This window comes from Diplotaxodon limnothrissa, linkage group LG15 (genome assembly GCF_057381915.1).
Source record: "Diplotaxodon limnothrissa isolate DT_005_m linkage group LG15, D_limnothrissa_male_GT1.1, whole genome shotgun sequence".
Lineage (NCBI taxonomy): Eukaryota > Metazoa > Chordata > Actinopteri > Cichliformes > Cichlidae > Diplotaxodon > Diplotaxodon limnothrissa.
Genome location: NC_140610.1, coordinates 39,509,555 through 39,526,049, shown reverse-complemented (window position 1 = coordinate 39,526,049; position 16,495 = coordinate 39,509,555). Strand labels below are relative to the sequence as shown.

General features: G+C 40.7%; 2 protein-coding genes across 2 annotated transcripts in view; both read left to right on the top strand.

Annotated features, from left to right (window-relative positions):
* The first annotated feature begins 1,393 nt into the window (after positions 1-1,393).
* On the top strand, positions 1,394-3,829 carry LOC146617981 (uncharacterized). The gene is made up of 3 exons (XM_085372867.1): positions 1,394-2,252; positions 2,785-2,883; positions 2,982-3,829. The coding sequence occupies exons 1-3, from the start codon at positions 1,487-1,489 to the stop codon at positions 3,077-3,079; spliced, it is 963 nt and encodes a 320-aa protein (XP_085228993.1). The 5' UTR covers positions 1,394-1,486; the 3' UTR covers positions 3,080-3,829.
* Positions 3,830-5,943: 2,114 nt separating this feature from the next.
* The window catches only part of psmd1 (proteasome 26S subunit, non-ATPase 1), a 37,478-nt gene continuing 26,926 nt past the window's right edge, over positions 5,944-16,495 (top strand). The window contains exons 1-16 of the mRNA XM_085373674.1: positions 5,944-6,113; positions 6,682-6,725; positions 6,984-7,057; positions 7,362-7,531; positions 7,687-7,895; positions 8,042-8,185; positions 9,169-9,395; positions 9,714-9,774; positions 10,413-10,541; positions 10,685-10,773; positions 10,880-10,958; positions 11,113-11,286; positions 11,439-11,550; positions 12,238-12,434; positions 12,829-12,924; positions 13,372-13,436. Of these exons, the coding sequence (XP_085229800.1) occupies positions 6,098-6,113; positions 6,682-6,725; positions 6,984-7,057; positions 7,362-7,531; positions 7,687-7,895; positions 8,042-8,185; positions 9,169-9,395; positions 9,714-9,774; positions 10,413-10,541; positions 10,685-10,773; positions 10,880-10,958; positions 11,113-11,286; positions 11,439-11,550; positions 12,238-12,434; positions 12,829-12,924; positions 13,372-13,436 (1,886 nt within the window). The 5' untranslated portion in view covers positions 5,944-6,097. The remainder of the gene's footprint in view (positions 6,114-6,681; positions 6,726-6,983; positions 7,058-7,361; positions 7,532-7,686; positions 7,896-8,041; positions 8,186-9,168; positions 9,396-9,713; positions 9,775-10,412; positions 10,542-10,684; positions 10,774-10,879; positions 10,959-11,112; positions 11,287-11,438; positions 11,551-12,237; positions 12,435-12,828; positions 12,925-13,371; positions 13,437-16,495) is intronic.

Sequence of the window (16,495 nt, the reverse complement as noted above, 5' to 3'; positions counted from 1 at the left end):
ATTTTCAGTGCAGTTCTTGTGCAATTTGGCATTTGTTTTTTTCTTATTTCTCATTGGCATGACTTTCAACTGCTTTTAATCTGTTGTAGATATTTTTAGATGTTCAGCGTCTTCTTCGGTCCTTCGCCTTTCCAGTTTCCTCAGACTAATCAAACTGTGTTATCACTGCCATTTTAGAAATTTAGAAAGGCTGATGACGGATGGCTCAAGACTTCTGCACAGAACTTTATCTGGAAATGAGGTTTCTTTCAACAATATGTAAAAAGTTTTTCAAGGGTGATAACAGTGCCATTTCTTGTTTTGAATTTTGCTTTGGACTTCATGTTATTGCAGTTCGCCTGTGTCTCTGTGTCTCTCTCTCTGGTCAAAGTGGGCTTCCTGACCCCGAGTCTCTCCTTTTATGGTTTGAAAAGGTCAGTAGACTGACTCCAGCATACACAACAAACGTAGTGTGGGAACTGTCCAAAGTGTTGAAATGTACGCCTTGAATTTGCTGGGAGAGAAATGTTGGTGGTTGTGCTATAAGCATAAAAAGTAACAGTATTGTGTGTATTTTGTACATAACAGGTTTTAACTAAAAAACACTTAAAGCTGTACTGTTCAGTTACACTGCAAAGACATGACGAAGCAAGTGCACCACCCACCTAATCAGTGTTCAGCTAGTCTAAAGGTCAAAGGCTGAAACCTCTGCATTGATTTTGGTCCAACTTTATAGTTCATTATCCATCAGTAAACAATCTCACACAAACTCAGCAGATGAAGTTATTCCATTTGGATTTCAGTTAATGAACTCAATGGCATTTTAGGATGACGGCACCTTTTAATTTGAGGAACAAACGTGGGTGGATTAAAGGATTAGTCTGAAGTACTCATGAGCTTGTTGAAGTAGAGAGGAGTTTGAGTGTGAAAGTCATTTTTTGATCTCATAATGAAGTCAAATATTTCCAGAAATGGGCTGTTTTAACAAAAGTGGGTCAGACAAATAAATTTTTGTGCTCTCTGTCATTTCTTTTTTTCCACTTAGATAAGAATTTATGACTCTGGAGAGAAGTCGAGACTGTTTTCCATGTGAATAGTGGGAATAAAGAAAGTGAAGTCTACACCCTGAGGTTTAAATATCCACCATTTACCCCACAATACTTCTAAGAAATTCTTAGAAAATAAAAAAAAACTGTACTATTTTTCCCCTTTCATCCCCTCTGACTGCTGTTAAATGATATTCTAGGATAATTGGTAGTAATGTATTTCCAATATGTATTTCTGTCTAGTTATCCATTAAAGATTAACTTCATTATCAAGCCACTGTCGTTTGGTTATTGACGGTTAGCCACGCCCACTAAAAGGATCAGCCAATACAAATGCTCCTCACACACACACACCCCCTTCCCGCTGATGACCGTAAACAAGTTTCACCGGTTCACCCTCCGGCAATGGATTGACGATTCATGTAAATAAAACAGATCGACGCAGCTTAAATTGCGCAAGGATGGCGGACGAGGAGTCACTGAAGGACACGCTACCGGACGAGGAGAGGGAGTTTCAGAAGGCTATAGCGAAAATTGGAGGTAGCGAGAGGATTTATTTGGTGAGTGATGTCTGCAGAAGTAAAGATTTGGACGGAGATGACGCCAAAATATTGCAGGAGTTCGTACGCGACATGTTTCACGACGGCAGTCTGGTGGCAAACGGTCATGGTGGCCCCCAGTCAAGTCCGACGAGCGATCATGGCGGTAAAGCAAGTACAAACCACGTTTCCAGCGAGGCGGAGACTGGAAAGGGCAATGAAAATTATCTAACAGCGAGGCCCAAGGACTTGGAATTGGGAGAGGACAGAGAGAAAAAGAGACGACCAGCGGGTAGTAGCAATGCTCAGAGGACAGCAACGAGGAGGGCGAACAGTCACAGCCTGAAGCGAGCGATAGACTCCCCTGTCATCATATTCATCTTCAGACAGACTTTCATCGGCCGAGCTCCAAACGAGGTGTGCTTAAAAGAGATCCTCAAGGATGTAAAGGCACGCACGAAACGCGCTACAATCGCTCGGCCAGCTCTGATTGGATTAATCCACACAACCGACGAGAGCGCCGAGACGCGCCGGTGCGCCCAGCTTCTGGAGCGTCTGATCCGCTCGGTGTTCCACAACCATGCATCAGAGGCGATATGGGTCGGCTGCTTCATCCCGAAGACAGACACCCTAATGCTCAGCATCAAGAAAAACGTCTGCAGAGTTATACATTCATCTCAAGCAGCAGGTGTACACACATTCCACTTGTAGCAAAACCTCAGAAAAGCTTATTTATTTCATGCAGTGTGTAGAAAAAAAAATGTTTTAGTGTGACCATCTGCAACAACCGCACACACCCATGTCAGCAGGACACATGCTTGTAAACATGGAGTTTGAACCCTGGCACATTTAACCAGGCCAGCATGGGAATATTGTACAATGTACAGCATATTAGATCAGCAAGAGGCAAACAGCATAATTTGTCCAAGATATAATATGTTAACTATTATACCGAAGCCTCCACTACTCATAATATGATCGTTGTATGCTCACCAATGAGCACTACTTCAATTAAAGTCCATACAGGACATACTTTAATGTACTTTAATGAGAGAGCTCACTCTTGTGTAGGCCACTTCATGACACTCACAAGACCACACTGCACACATTTTTCTTCCCAGGCAGGGCTGCAAAGGCCAGGAAACAATGGGAGCATTCACAAAACGGTCGCCCCCTTAGAAAAGCTGCCACATTGTTAAACGCTTCTTATCGCCTTTCAGATAATACTAGGGATGAAGGGAACCCAGTTTTCTGGCCATTGCAACGTTGGTTCAGCCACAGGAGAAGAGAAGACCGAGGTTCAAGCAGCGAGCAAAGAGGTAGCTGCAAAGTAACTTCAGCAGAGAAATGCCTGAACTGCACCACAGTCCTGCAGTCACTTATTTTCACTGCAAGCTCACAAGTTGTCTTTTTTCAGGTGACGCTGAAAGTGCAGAAGAGGGCATCCCTCTGAAAGCCTGTGCCTTGTCTACTGGACCAACTCTGAATGGAGATCCATCTGGAGGAGACGGCTAATGTAACCTGTGTGCTTTTTAGACTGTGAAAAGAGAAGCTGACCTCAGTGCTTTGCTACAGTGTTACAATTTTTCTTTGTGATGCTCAGGGACCCACTTCTTATGAGTCAGCATACTTCTTGTCACGTCAAAGCCACCTAAACACTGTCAGGTTTGAAACATGCATTAGTTTGTTACGTGTTGAGAAAGCGTTAGACGGCTTACAGCATAAGTACTCTTATAAAATGATACAGGACTTGATTCCTGGCTCACTGTTTGTCAGGGAACTTGTGTATATCAAATACAGGGAATTAAAGAACAAAATCAACTGACATGATAAAAGCCTTAAAATGTGAAATCTCGCACAGTTTACCTGAATCCAGGTCACGTTCTCGCCTAGAAGCACTGCACTAATTTTCCGGAAAACCGTATTAATTGGATAACAGGGACCCTGGGTGCTTTACTTAAGATTTTATTTTTCATTTTCATTAGGATTTTGTGTCTTAGAGACAACTTTTAGGACCACCAATATTTGTAACGAGATTTATGTCACTTGTATTTATGTAGCCTACTGACTTATTCATCCCTTTAAATAAACATCATTGGACTTGCCTGAGTGTTCAGCTTTGTTTTAAAACACATACTCCTTGCCTATTCTTTCAATAAAGTAAAAACTGCCTGGGTGACAACTAGTAGTCATCGAAAGCTGTATTGTCATACAACTTTGCATGAAAAACACGCCGCCCCTTGGCTTCCACGATCTTCATTTAATTGCCAGATGTGCTAATTTACTGTTTGTAAGCGACCTGCCTTGTCTTGTCGTCTCGGAACAGAGGACGCCATCATCTACCTGCTCAATCGTGTCTACACCCATCTGGACCAGCCGGCGAGCACTGTGAGGGTCATGTTTTTTGACTTTTCCAGTGCTTTCAACACCATCAGGCCGACCCTCCTGGGTGATAAGTTAGCAGCGATGCAGGTGGATGCTTCTCTGGTGTCCTGGATTGTTGATTACCTGACAGGAAGACCACAATATGTACGTCTCCCACAGTGTGTGTCTGACAAGGTGATTAGCAACACAGGGGCACCACAGGGGACTGTCCTCTCCCCCTTCCTCTTCACCCTCTACACCACAGACTTCAGCCACTGCACAGAGACCTGCCATCTTCAGAAGTTTTCTGATGACTCTGCGGTGGTTGGATGCATCAGCAGGGATGATGAGACAGAGTACCGGGCTGTGGTCGACTCCTTTGTCACGTGGTGTGAGCAGAATCATCTGCAGCTCAACGTGGCAAAGACCAAGGAACTGATCGTGGACTTCAGGAAGACCAGGAAACACTTGACCCCTGTTTCAATCCAGGGGGTCAGTGTTGACATTGTGGAGGACTATAAATACCTTGGAGTACACATTGACAATAAACTGGACTGGGCTAAAAACACCACAGCACTTTACAGGAAGGGCCAGAGTCGTCTCTATTTTTTGAGGCGACTGAGGTCCTTCAACATCTGCCAGAAAATGCTGAGGATTTTCTATGAGTCTGTGGTGGCCAGTGCGATCCTCTATGCTGTTGCATGCTGGGGGAGCAGGCTGAGGGTCGCAGATGCCAACAGACTTAATAAACTGATCCGTAAGGCCAGCAATGTTGTGGGGATGGAGCTGGACTCCCTCAAGGTGGTGTCGGAGAGGCGGATGCTGTCCAAGATAAAGACAATGTTGGATAACACCTCCCACCCACTCCATGACATGTTGGTCAGTCACAGGAGCTCGTTCAGTGAGAGACTGAGATTACCGAAAAGCACCACTGAACGACACAGGAAATCATTCCTGCCTGTGGCCATCTCCCTGTACAACGCATCCACTTAACACACTGTTTGCTGCTACAACTACACATGTTTCTTTTCCAAATATTTATTTATAAGTGACTTATGTATGTATGTATGTATATATATGTATATATTGTACTATTCTTAGTTAGCGTATTGTCTGTCTTGTCTTAATGTTGGTTTAAAATGGAGCACTGTAACAAAAAATAATTTCCCCCAGGGATCAATAAAGTATTCTGATTCTGATTCTGATTCTGATTGACAGAAACGTAGAAGATAGTGATGTGTCGGTCGCGAATGAAACGACTCTTAGAGCCGACTCTTTGAAGTGAACGACATGAGCCAACTCCTTATTGGGAACCGTGGGGTTTGTTTTTTTTTTCTTTCTCTCACCCTCTCTCTCGCACTTTTTCTCCACTCCACTCCGCACACGAGCCTTGTGCAGTTGCAGATGATAAAGGATTCAGAAAGTTTATTCATGCAGGCCCATAAGACAGAGAATGTGTATCTTCTTTTTGTTTTCATATTTTAATTTATATTTAATTGTGTTGTGGTTTGCAGTGTTTTGTGTTGTTTCACTTTAAAATTGTTTAAAAGGAAAAAGCTGAAAATTTAAATAGTTAAAAGTTGAAATCCTTTACAATAGTAATTCCTTTTGTGCATAATTTTATATTATGGTTAATAATAAATTAATTAAAGCAACAAAACAACCTGAAGAGTCGGTTGGGAGCCGAAAGCACCGGATCTTTTTAGTGAGTAGAGCCGAAAGAGCCGGTTCTCTAAAAAGAGTCGGAAATCCCAACACTAGTAGAAGAGCTGCTGGGCTGGCAGGTCGCCATTTGAGGTGCCAGTGTAAAAATCGGATACATTCAACTACATTTACAAATTCCCCACATTTTTTCAAATAATATTTACGTTATCTTTATGTTAATTAGTTATAAAACTGGAATATGTTGGTCCAACTGATGAATCCAGCGTGAATTGTATACATTTTTTTACGTTTTTAATCAGGCATAGTTACAGCTGGCCAACCCGAGGGTCCTTCAGACAGGGACTTGCGGTGTTGAACAAAAAGAAGTTAGCAGCGGCTGCGTTCAGTTCGGTGGTTAAACATATCCAAATATTGCAAATCTTTTCTTTAACTTCCCACAAATCACACGAAATTTCGCCGTCACACTAGGATACGCGGGGCCGAGGAGGGACCGAAGAGCCAATCATGATAACATCTGCCGGTAAGTAGTTAAAGGTAGCTTTATTTTGTTAGCCGTTGCCATTGATTTAGCTGAGTCACACGGCTAGTACTTGGCAGCCCACCATAGACCGTTGATCACATATAAAATTACTAAAGTAGTTATAGTAAGGAGAAACACATTTCATTGTGGATTTCCCGTGCTTCAGAAATGGTTTTAATCACTACAAGGCTGTTTAAATGGAGGAAGCGGAAATAAATTACAGTAATGGCAACAGCATGGATCTTTATAGATAAACATGTTCATTTTTGCTTTCATCTGAGACGTAATTTCCGATGACGTTATGTGTTTGAATACATCCTAAATGCTGCTGTCATCTTAGTATTGCTATAAACAATCTTCAAATTGCCAGATTTTGGGCTAACATTATATTTGATCCTCAATAAGCTTCTGTATCTCCTCAGACCGTATTGTAATGTAATGTATTCTTAGAATGTATTGTCTTTGATTTGCAAATGTATTTAGTATTTGAAATGACCGTTGGATCAAAAGAAAAGTATTTGGATTTTATGAAGTAAACATCCATTTAATAATTTCTTTTGTTTTCTAGCTGGAATTATTTCTCTCCTTGATGAGGATGAGCCCCAGCTTAAGGTAAGAGTTGGCTGTAGGGTAGTCAATTGAATATTCGGGTAACGGGAGATTTTCATGTCTTGTTATCTCACCACAAGAGATACAGTTGCAGAGATAAAGTCTCTTGACTTTTATGAATTGTCAGTGTGGCCCATCAAGTTTTGGTCAATGTTTTATTTTTCTACGTGACATAAATGTAAACTCATTTGGTGTATGCAGTATTACATAAAAGTGAATACAAAGATGAATATTTAAACAACACGTCTGTTTTTCTTGCAGGAGTTTGCTCTGCACAAGCTAGATGCCATTGTGAATGACTTTTGGGCTGAGATTTCAGGATCCGTGGATAAGATGTAAGTAGCGAAGAGCTTATATTATAGTTATTACAGTACTGTAACATAAGTCAGCAGGAACTTAAGCTCATTGTTTATTTCTATGTCTGTTGTAGGGTTAAAGATTTAACTGACTTTCCCTGTAAATGCTGAGACACTGACATCAGTATTTACTCTCCCTCAAAGCTCCCTCATAGTTCAGTAATAAATGCAGAACTGAATGATTTTGATCATCTCTGATCTGATCTACAATTTACTCAATGGTGATTAGAAAAATGGCTCCTGACAGTTTTGTTTTATGTAACTCGTTGTTGTCTCCTCACAGTGAAGTCCTATATGAGGATGAGTCTTTCCGGAGTAGAGAATTTGCAGCCTTGGTGGCCTCCAAGGTTTTCTACCATCTTGGAGCCTTTGAAGAGTCTCTAAATTATGCTCTTGGTGCAGGAGATCTTTTCAGTGTCACAGATGACTCAGAATATGTGGAGACCATCATTGGTGAGTGGGGGGGGGACTTCTTCTCTTCTTACCAGTGCAAAGTAAAATAAAGATGTAATGTTGGACGTAAGGTTTATCCTCCGTTGCTTTCTAATGAAAAGTATGTATGAAATAAATATATTTACCTACATAACTTGTTATTTTTGTGGATGCAGCCAAATGCATCGACCATTACACCAAGCTGCGGGTGGAGAATACCGAGCTGCCAGAGGGCGAAGAGAAGAAAACCATAGACCCCCGTCTCGAGGGCATTGTCAACAAGATGTTCCTGCGTTGCCTTGACGATCACAAGTATAAACAGGCCATTGGCATCGCCCTGGAAACAAGACGTCTGGACATGTTTGAGAAAACCATCTTAGAATCAGTCAGTGCAGTTTTCTGCTAACTTGAGATTATTTTGGATCTTTATAACAAGTTTTAATAAGATTTACGCTTTGGTTACTGCTGTTGATTGTTCAAGGTTATTAACGTTTCATCTTAAGAATTTCTTTCTTTTCACTTCCCTTCCAGAATGATGTGAGTGGCCTCCTTGCCTACAGCTTGAAGGTGTGCATGTCCCTGATGCAGAACAAGAAGTTCCGTAACGACGTGCTGAGGGTGCTGGTCAAACTCTACATGAACCTGGAAAAACCTGATTTCATCAATGTCTGTCAGGTAACAAATGAATTGTTCAAACACCTGAGCCAAGGAAACTGGCGCGGGTGATCGTGCTTTCACTTCTTTTTTTCCCCCTCCAATGTTTTATCCATTGATTTGTTGTTTGTGACAGCATACACAAACACAGAAAAGAAATAAAAGGCTTTCAGGCACGAAAACATACGGAGGGAATTTAAGACAGTGCGACTCTCGAAGTTCTCAAACATGAAGAAAACCTGTCAAGAATATAACAAAAATATATTAAAAACATTTTTGCATCTTATGGGGCCGAGAAAAAAGTAAAGATCACAGCTTGTAAGAGATAATATGGTATTATTGAAGAAAAGGCCCTCATCTCCTATTAAATCTCCCCTGAATATCTGGTTTACACATGCATAATTCTTCCAGTTGTAGAAAAGATAACATCCTTAATCTAGTTTCGTAGAAGAGGTAGACTTCCAATTTATATGTTTCTTGGCAAGCACAATTCCTTCATACAGATGAATCTGGATGCCAGGTGAAAACCCAAGGGTTTCTACGGAGCATCCAAAGATTGCCAAGTTATGGTTAGGTTTAACGTCTCTGGAGAAGGCTGCTGAAAGCCACTAAAATGACGTTATGAAAAATGAAAACTCCAAATGATAATATCAAAATTTATATGTAATCATAATCTTCATGATTCCAGAGAGTTTTTTTGCTATAAAGTTCACTTTATAGCAAAAAAACAACAGTAAATGATGAGCGTTCTCTCTAGCTGGTATAATAAGAGGAAAAAGGTGCCCATTATAGCAGGTATTTTTTGTTAGATAAGAATCTCTAACGATCAGTCAACCAAACCAACATCTGCCCTGAGTCATGCTCAGAGTTATTTGTGTGATTTTTAAAATAGTTGATAGTACTGCTGTATGTTGATCACATGTACAGCTTTAATTTAATAGATTTTCCCAAACTATTTCAAACTAACATCCCTCTCCACTTATCTCTCTCTCTCCCCACTCCAGTGCCTGATATTCCTGGATGATCCGCAGGCTGTGAGTGATATCCTGGAGAAGCTGGTGAAGGAGGACAACCTGCTAATGGCCTACCAGATCTGTTTTGACCTCTATGAGAGTGCCAGCCAGCAGTTTCTGTCCTCTGTTATTCAGAACCTGCGTACCGTTGGGACACCTATTCCTGCAGTCCCTGGTTCCACAAATACAGGCACTGTGCCCACGCCAGACAAAGAGAGGTAGGCAGGGACAAAGAGTGACTAATTCTGAAGCACTTTGTCTTGGTTCATGTTTATAGGTCTTGGGCTTTTTCAGAGATAGTGGCTCTGATTTAAGGCATTTCTCTGCAGAAGAGTTATTTTAAAATGCTGTATTGTGGGAAAACCTTTTGACCCTTTGTCAGTGAGAATAAAGCCCACTAAGTTTCTGGTGGGCATCTTAAACCTTCTGAAATGAACCAAACTAAAGTAAAGAAATACAAAAGATTGAGTTTGAATTGAGTCTAATACACACACATCTTACAGACTGAAACTTGTTGTCTCTTGTATGTTTTATAGTGATGCAATGGAGACCGATGACAAAGCTGGCAGCTCACCTGCTGGAAAGCCTGCAGAAACGGTTAGCAGTTTGGATTTTTGGGGGTTTTAACTGCAGTATATCTTTGATAACTGGAGCCTGCACAACAAAGCATGTTCACCATAATCAGTACAGCTTTGTCATGTGATCAAGGCTAACAATCACAGTCACGCTAAGCAGTTTGTATACATGCACATAAAACTGGTTGCGTTGGCATCATCTGGAAAAGTCTAGAGCCACACGGTTCTCACAGGAATAACAAAAAGTAATCCTGAAACTTGATGAGGAATTCTAAAATATACTGCGAGTTAAAAGGAGTTTATTAGAGTCAGAATCAGAATCGTGTTTGCCAAGTGTATATATAGCAGTGTAGTCTAGTTAAGCATTCAAAGTCGAGAAGAAAAGTTCAAAGAAAAAATGCAGATTGCACATCATTAGTACTACCTTACTAAATATCAATACTAACTCAGTGTGGCCTTTAGCTGCAGTCTTGATAGTGTTATTGAATGCTGGGAGGGAGGAATGAATATAAAACTTCAAGTTAAAGTTGAAAGTAGAAAGAAGAAAATCAATTGAACAGTAGTTTTGGGGGGTTTTTTGGGGGAGGGGGGTTAAATAAATACACTCTGATTTGCTGCCTTTAATATATCCTGTCACATTGTCCTTCTGTCTTTTTACAGAAAGATGAGTCCAAAGACCAGAATGCAAAGATGATCAAGATCCTGAGTGGGGAGATGGCCATTGAGCTTCACCTACAATTCTTAATTCGAAATAACAATACAGATCTAATGATTCTGAAAAACACAAAGGTAACGTTCGCTGCCAGTGTAATGTGCAGTTTTGAAGAAGATTGTTTACAACCAGATGAACTGCATTTTGCTTGAGGTCACTTAATGTGCCGTAGCGACCACTTCCTGAAACTCCCTGATTTTTGTGCCTCCTTTTACTCCAGGACGCGGTTCGAAATTCAGTGTGCCACACAGCTACGGTTATAGCCAACTCCTTCATGCACACAGGAACCACAAGTGACCAGTTCCTCAGGTAACTGTGCTGGGAGGATGATAAAACACTGAAAAGATTACAGAGGGATATTGATAAACGTGTTGTTTTCGAGTGACTATAACCCCAGTGTTTTTTGTTCTTGTAGAGAAAACTTAGAATGGCTGGCAAGAGCAACAAACTGGGCAAAATTCACAGCGACAGCAAGTCTGGGTGTCATCCACAAGGTAGAGTTCTGGCACAATGATGGTAATACTAAGAAAACCAGAAAGGATTTTGTTCTAATGTTATGCTTTTCTAATCTTACTGCCTGCTCAGAATGTTTTAGACAAAGATTAAAATGTTTCTAATGTTCAAAATGTTGAAAATGCTTTCTTTCAGGGTCATGAAAAAGAGGCGCTCCAGTTAATGGCCACCTACTTGCCCAAAGATACCTCCCCTGGGTCTGCCTACCAGGAAGGAGGCGGGCTGTATGCCCTGGGCCTCATTCATGCCAACCATGGCGGGGACATCATTGACTACCTGCTCAGTCAACTCAAGAACGCCAGCAATGATGTGAGTTTTTAGGTTTGGTTTCATGCTTGGTTGTCAGATAAATGTTACACTTGTGCCCCAGCTAAAGCTTTTTAGAGAGCAGGAGCTAGTTTAAGTCTCTGTGTCAGTTTTATGCTCTCACTGATGGTGTGCTTTCTGTTCCACGGTCACAGATTGTCCGTCATGGCGGTGCTCTTGGCCTGGGCTTGGCTGCATTGGGCACGGCTAGGCAGGATGTCTACGATCTGCTCAAGTCGAACCTCTACCAGGATGATGCTGTCACTGGTACGTAGGCCCTGTCAGTGAAGGGGCTTTTTGAATTTTAAAGCCCCAGTTTGCTTTTTACTGTTCTGCTTACTAATAATAATGTTTCTACAAATATGACAAAGAAGGATTTGGTTTTTTATTTTTGTTTGTTTTGAGCATCTTTGCTACGTCCCTTATTAGAGTAGAACTTTCAGACGTTTTAAATATGTGTTTTGTTATGTTTTTTAATTGTATGTGGACCAAAAAAAAGCAGGGTTTTTTGTTTGTTTTTAATCCTGTGTGATGTGTTATGGAATTTTAATTAACAAAGCCTACAGACACAGTGAGCAGTAGGCCAACAACTTTTAATAATAAACACAAGCATGCTTGGAGAGAGCCGCCATCATGGGGCACTGACAGCAGTCTCTCTACCAATGAACAGCACAGCCCTGGTTTAAATACAGTCAGACAAAAGTACTTTCACAGCTGTTAACCCTCTCCAGAATGTGGGAGATTTTTTATAACCTTATCTCTTCTTACCGTGATTGCCCCTTGTCTCTTCCCCCATCCTCAAAAACACAGAACAAAAGGCTTCACACCTGTGGAATTTCCCCCGCTTTGTCACCCCCTTTCTCAGAGGCCTAGCTGTGTGTGTGCAATAAAGTTAGAGCTGAATGCTCTTCCACATGTTTATTGTTTATTTTTTCTGCTTCTGCGACCTCCCAGGTGAAGCTGCAGGGTTGGCTCTTGGTCTCGTCATGCTGGGCTCCAAGTCGGCTCAGGCGATCGAGGACATGGTGGGCTACGCTCAGGAGACGCAGCACGAGAAGATCTTGCGTGGCCTGGCAGTAGGAATTGCCATGGTCATGTATGGACGTATGGAGGAGGCTGATGCCCTCATTGAAAGCCTCTGTAGAGACAAGGTATGACTAAAAAACACTCAAAAATCAAATTATGTACACCATCAGGTTGAAACTTCTGTCAAAAAAAGTGACAATTGTCTTTGCCATAGGGTCAACTTACCAATATCTAGAAAATAATAGAAGTTTGATTCTTTAATGGAAAGAATCTCAGTCTGCTTCATAAAGGTCACTACTCTCCGTAAAGCTCACAATTCACTGTGCCGATATTTGATGTATCAAATCCCGTCTGCACTTACTGAACCTCAGGTTGTGTGTATTTCCCATCACATGTGAGACTCTTCCTCTGTACTTTGTGCCAAGATCTAGATGTGGGAAATTACTCAAATTATGTTGATCTTAGTTGTGTATCCAGACACAGTCTTAAAGCTCTGCTTTCTTTCACTGTCTACGGTAGGACCCCATCCTGCGGCGCTCTGGTATGTACACTGTGGCAATGGCATACTGTGGCTCTGGGAACAACAAGGCCATCCGACGCCTGCTACATGTCGCTGTGAGTGCTTCCTTTTTTCCTTCTTTACAACACTGTCACTGAAGGGAGTGCAGGTTTATAATGATGGCACTGAAGCGGATGGAAGATCCACTAATGGCCGGCCTCATAATAGCTGCTAGTCATAATATTGTCAAAAGTATGATTGTTTATTTTCTCCCTTAATCTGTCTTTTTTTTCAAAGCTTTAGTAGCTGCTGTTATTAAACTAGTGCCAGTTATTTAAAGCACTGTATTCTTTCAGGGATGATCTTGCAAAACTCTTTGCTAACAGAAATCACTGCAGAGGTGTGAACCACTTTTGTCCTGCAGGTGGCACTTGGTGCTAACTAAATTTATTATACAGCTTAATAGTAGAGCATATTTCTTTTACTCTGAGTAGTAGGGGATGTGCATTTTTAAGATTAAATCAAGTCCCGTTTAATTGACTGCCTTTCTTTTGTCTATTAAGGTGAGTGATGTGAATGATGATGTCAGACGGGCTGCTGTCGAGTCCATTGGCTTCATCTTGTTCAGGTAAGCCAGACCCCATTCTTTAAACTATGAACGCTCTGTTTTGGTTTTTTCCGCATGCACCAAAGGCCTTTCTCTTTAAAACCTCAATACTTGTGCCAAAATTCCAGCTTTATGCAAAACACAACCTTTGAACAAAGACATACTTATTTGAGCAGATCAAATCATGCATCTGGTAAAAGGAAGGTATTCTGAAGGGTTTTCTAAATATCATTGTTATTACAAATGATGCTTCTTTATGTTAATCTTTTGAAGAGTTTTAAAAAAAGTTATATAATGACAACCAACCAGTGCTCAGTTTGCTGTCCGTCCGTTTATTTTAAACAGTTGCACAGTTATCTTTGTTTGCTGAGGGGAGGTAGAATTAAAGCTAGATGGTTTATGGTTGTTGATTTCAGTGTGTGTCACATCTGCCGCTAACTGGCTGTCTATCTTAAACGCAGCTGGCACACGAACAACAACCTCCACAAAGAGGCACGTGCATTATAGTAGAAACTCAGTGTGATTTTAGATGCTTGTTATATGTAAATTAATAAATAAAAATCATTACCTTAAAAGACTTGCAGAATGCTTACGGCAAAAGAAAATGGCACAACTATAGCCATCCGTATTAAGGTTAATAGCATTAGCTGCCACAGTAACTTTATAAAGCCGATACCTGTGGATACTCTGGTGTCCCCCACAAACTAGAAGGAGAACAGGGAGTTTACCAGTTTTTCCATCATTACAAGCAGCTGATCTCTTGGTTACTTGTGGGAGTTTTATTTAGCTTTACTACAGTTAGCTTGTTTGGGATTTTAACTTGTGAAGTGAAGTGTTGTTGGTTGATTGGCTAACACAAAAGTGTTAATGTAGCAGCTGGCAAATGAATGAAACCAGTGAATGTCATTTCCATGCAGATGTCCTGGAGCTTAGTTGGCTTTAACCAGTCAGGTTCTTGTTATTCACTACGTCACTACTGACACAGAAACAGTTTGGTTTTCTTTCTTTTTTGCTTCAGTTTTCCTGGCTGACCTTGTGTTTTTTATATTTTGTGTAATGAGTTGTCAAAATTTAGTTTAGTAGTAGTTACTGGTCTTCATGAATGATGTTCCTCTGTCAGACAATGACACCACTGAGGTCCTTATCACTTTAACTGTCTTCTCCAGTTATTTACAGGCATTTATCCCACTAACATCAGTGTTTACCCACCATAGAGCAGGGCTCGTGCTAAACAGACTGCCTGGCCACTTCACAAACATCAGGGTGTGCATTTTTAAGCCCAAAAAGGCCATGTGATATCCTGTGATCAATCGGCCGCTACATAAACCTTGTGTAAATTTTCTCTGTGTTTAGAAAGACTTGTGAACCAGAGCTATTTAGTTTGCCTGCTCTTCTCTGATTTCTCACCCTAATGCCTTAAGAATAACTGCATGCACTCCGCCTCACAAGAAGAGCCAGGTTTGAATGCCTTACGTTTCAGCTTTTTCATACTAAATCAGCAGAGTTCCAGTTTGTTTGTTTGTTTGTCTTTTGTTTAACAGTGACACAGTCTATACAGGAATATAACTAATTAGGATTTTAGTTTAGTTGAATGTTTTCCTGGATATTTTTAAACAGAGAAATCAGGAATTGCTCCTTAAATATGCTGTCGTTACAGTATTCGTATTTTTCTTTTTCAGTGTAAATAGCAGTGGTTTTTATTGCCAAACTCTGTTATCTGCTTTGGTGTTTATGATTTGGGGAAAAGTGAATAGCCTTTTTTGTTTTGTTTTGTTTTGTTTTGTTTTGTTTTGTTTGTCTTACTGTGGCTGTTATGCTGTGTTTTGTTTTGCCCAGCCCTTATTTATGATAGAGGCCATTTTTTCCGATCACATTACAGTAACATATGAATGTGGAGATCAACAGCATAACACACAGATGGTTAGAATTTGGCCTTTTTATCAGGAACACAAGAAATATTTTATTAAACACATGTAGATTTCCATTTAAAGTGAACATTTTCTATGTACAATCTTTTTAAGTGGACATCTTTTTAACATGTCAAAACAGCAGGCTGCGATACACGTACAAGAGTGCTTTTCAAAGGTCCAGCAAATACATTAAGTATCGTTTCAAGAGTGCAAGGCGTTTATGTCTGTCTGTGTTGTCTTGACAAAATATAAGCATGTAGATGGTTTACAGCATATTTAGACAGCAAAAGTTGAAAGCATCAGAATAGGAAATGTACTGTATGCTGCATTCAGGGAGTTTCCAGGTCATCATGATGTCCTGAACTTTGTGGATGTAGTGTTCATAGTTGAAAATAGATCCTTGTGTAACTGATGTAAACAAACATTAGCGATCACTTACTAGTTTCTAAGTGAGGTCACCACCTTGAACCCTGGAGGGCAAAACAAGCCTTCCTTAGACTTCATGTGCTTTACTTTCACCAGAGTTATTAAACCAAAATGCCAGCTAATGTTCACAAGCCGCTCAGTTGTTTACAGCTGCTGGGCAAGTAAAGATAATGGCACTAAATGCTAACACACCTCTCCTGAGGCTGCCGTACAAAAACAGCAGCCAAATCCCACCAAAGGCTAAATTATATTACATTATTATAAGCTTAACAGATGAGTTTCACCTTCCAAACGTGGCATTAGTGACCCATCTCAATCAAAAATAGATAGACCTGCACCTACTGTTGTTTTTGTTTTGGGGTTTTTTGTGTATGTGCTGGTGGCAGTGTAAGTGCACTGGGGGGATATTGTTACATATTGCAAATATTGCCAAATGGACTGCAGCTTGTGCAATGTACACTTTACAAGTATGGAAAAACATGCAGTATTTTAAATATCAGTGTTTTTGAAAGTTGATCTGGACATTTGCAGCTTGTAACATATTAAAAACGAGTTCTCTGGTGCTCTGATGCTCTGAGTTAGCCAGCATTTTGGTGTTTTGCCCTCTAGGTGTGCGCTACAAAAGACTATGAACAGTTTGGGGTTTGTTGTCTTGCCATTAAATGTATCCAATTGACAGAAACATCTGTTCGTGACAAGCCTTTGTCTTGAAAGAACTCAAATTTGCAACATAAATTTTATCCA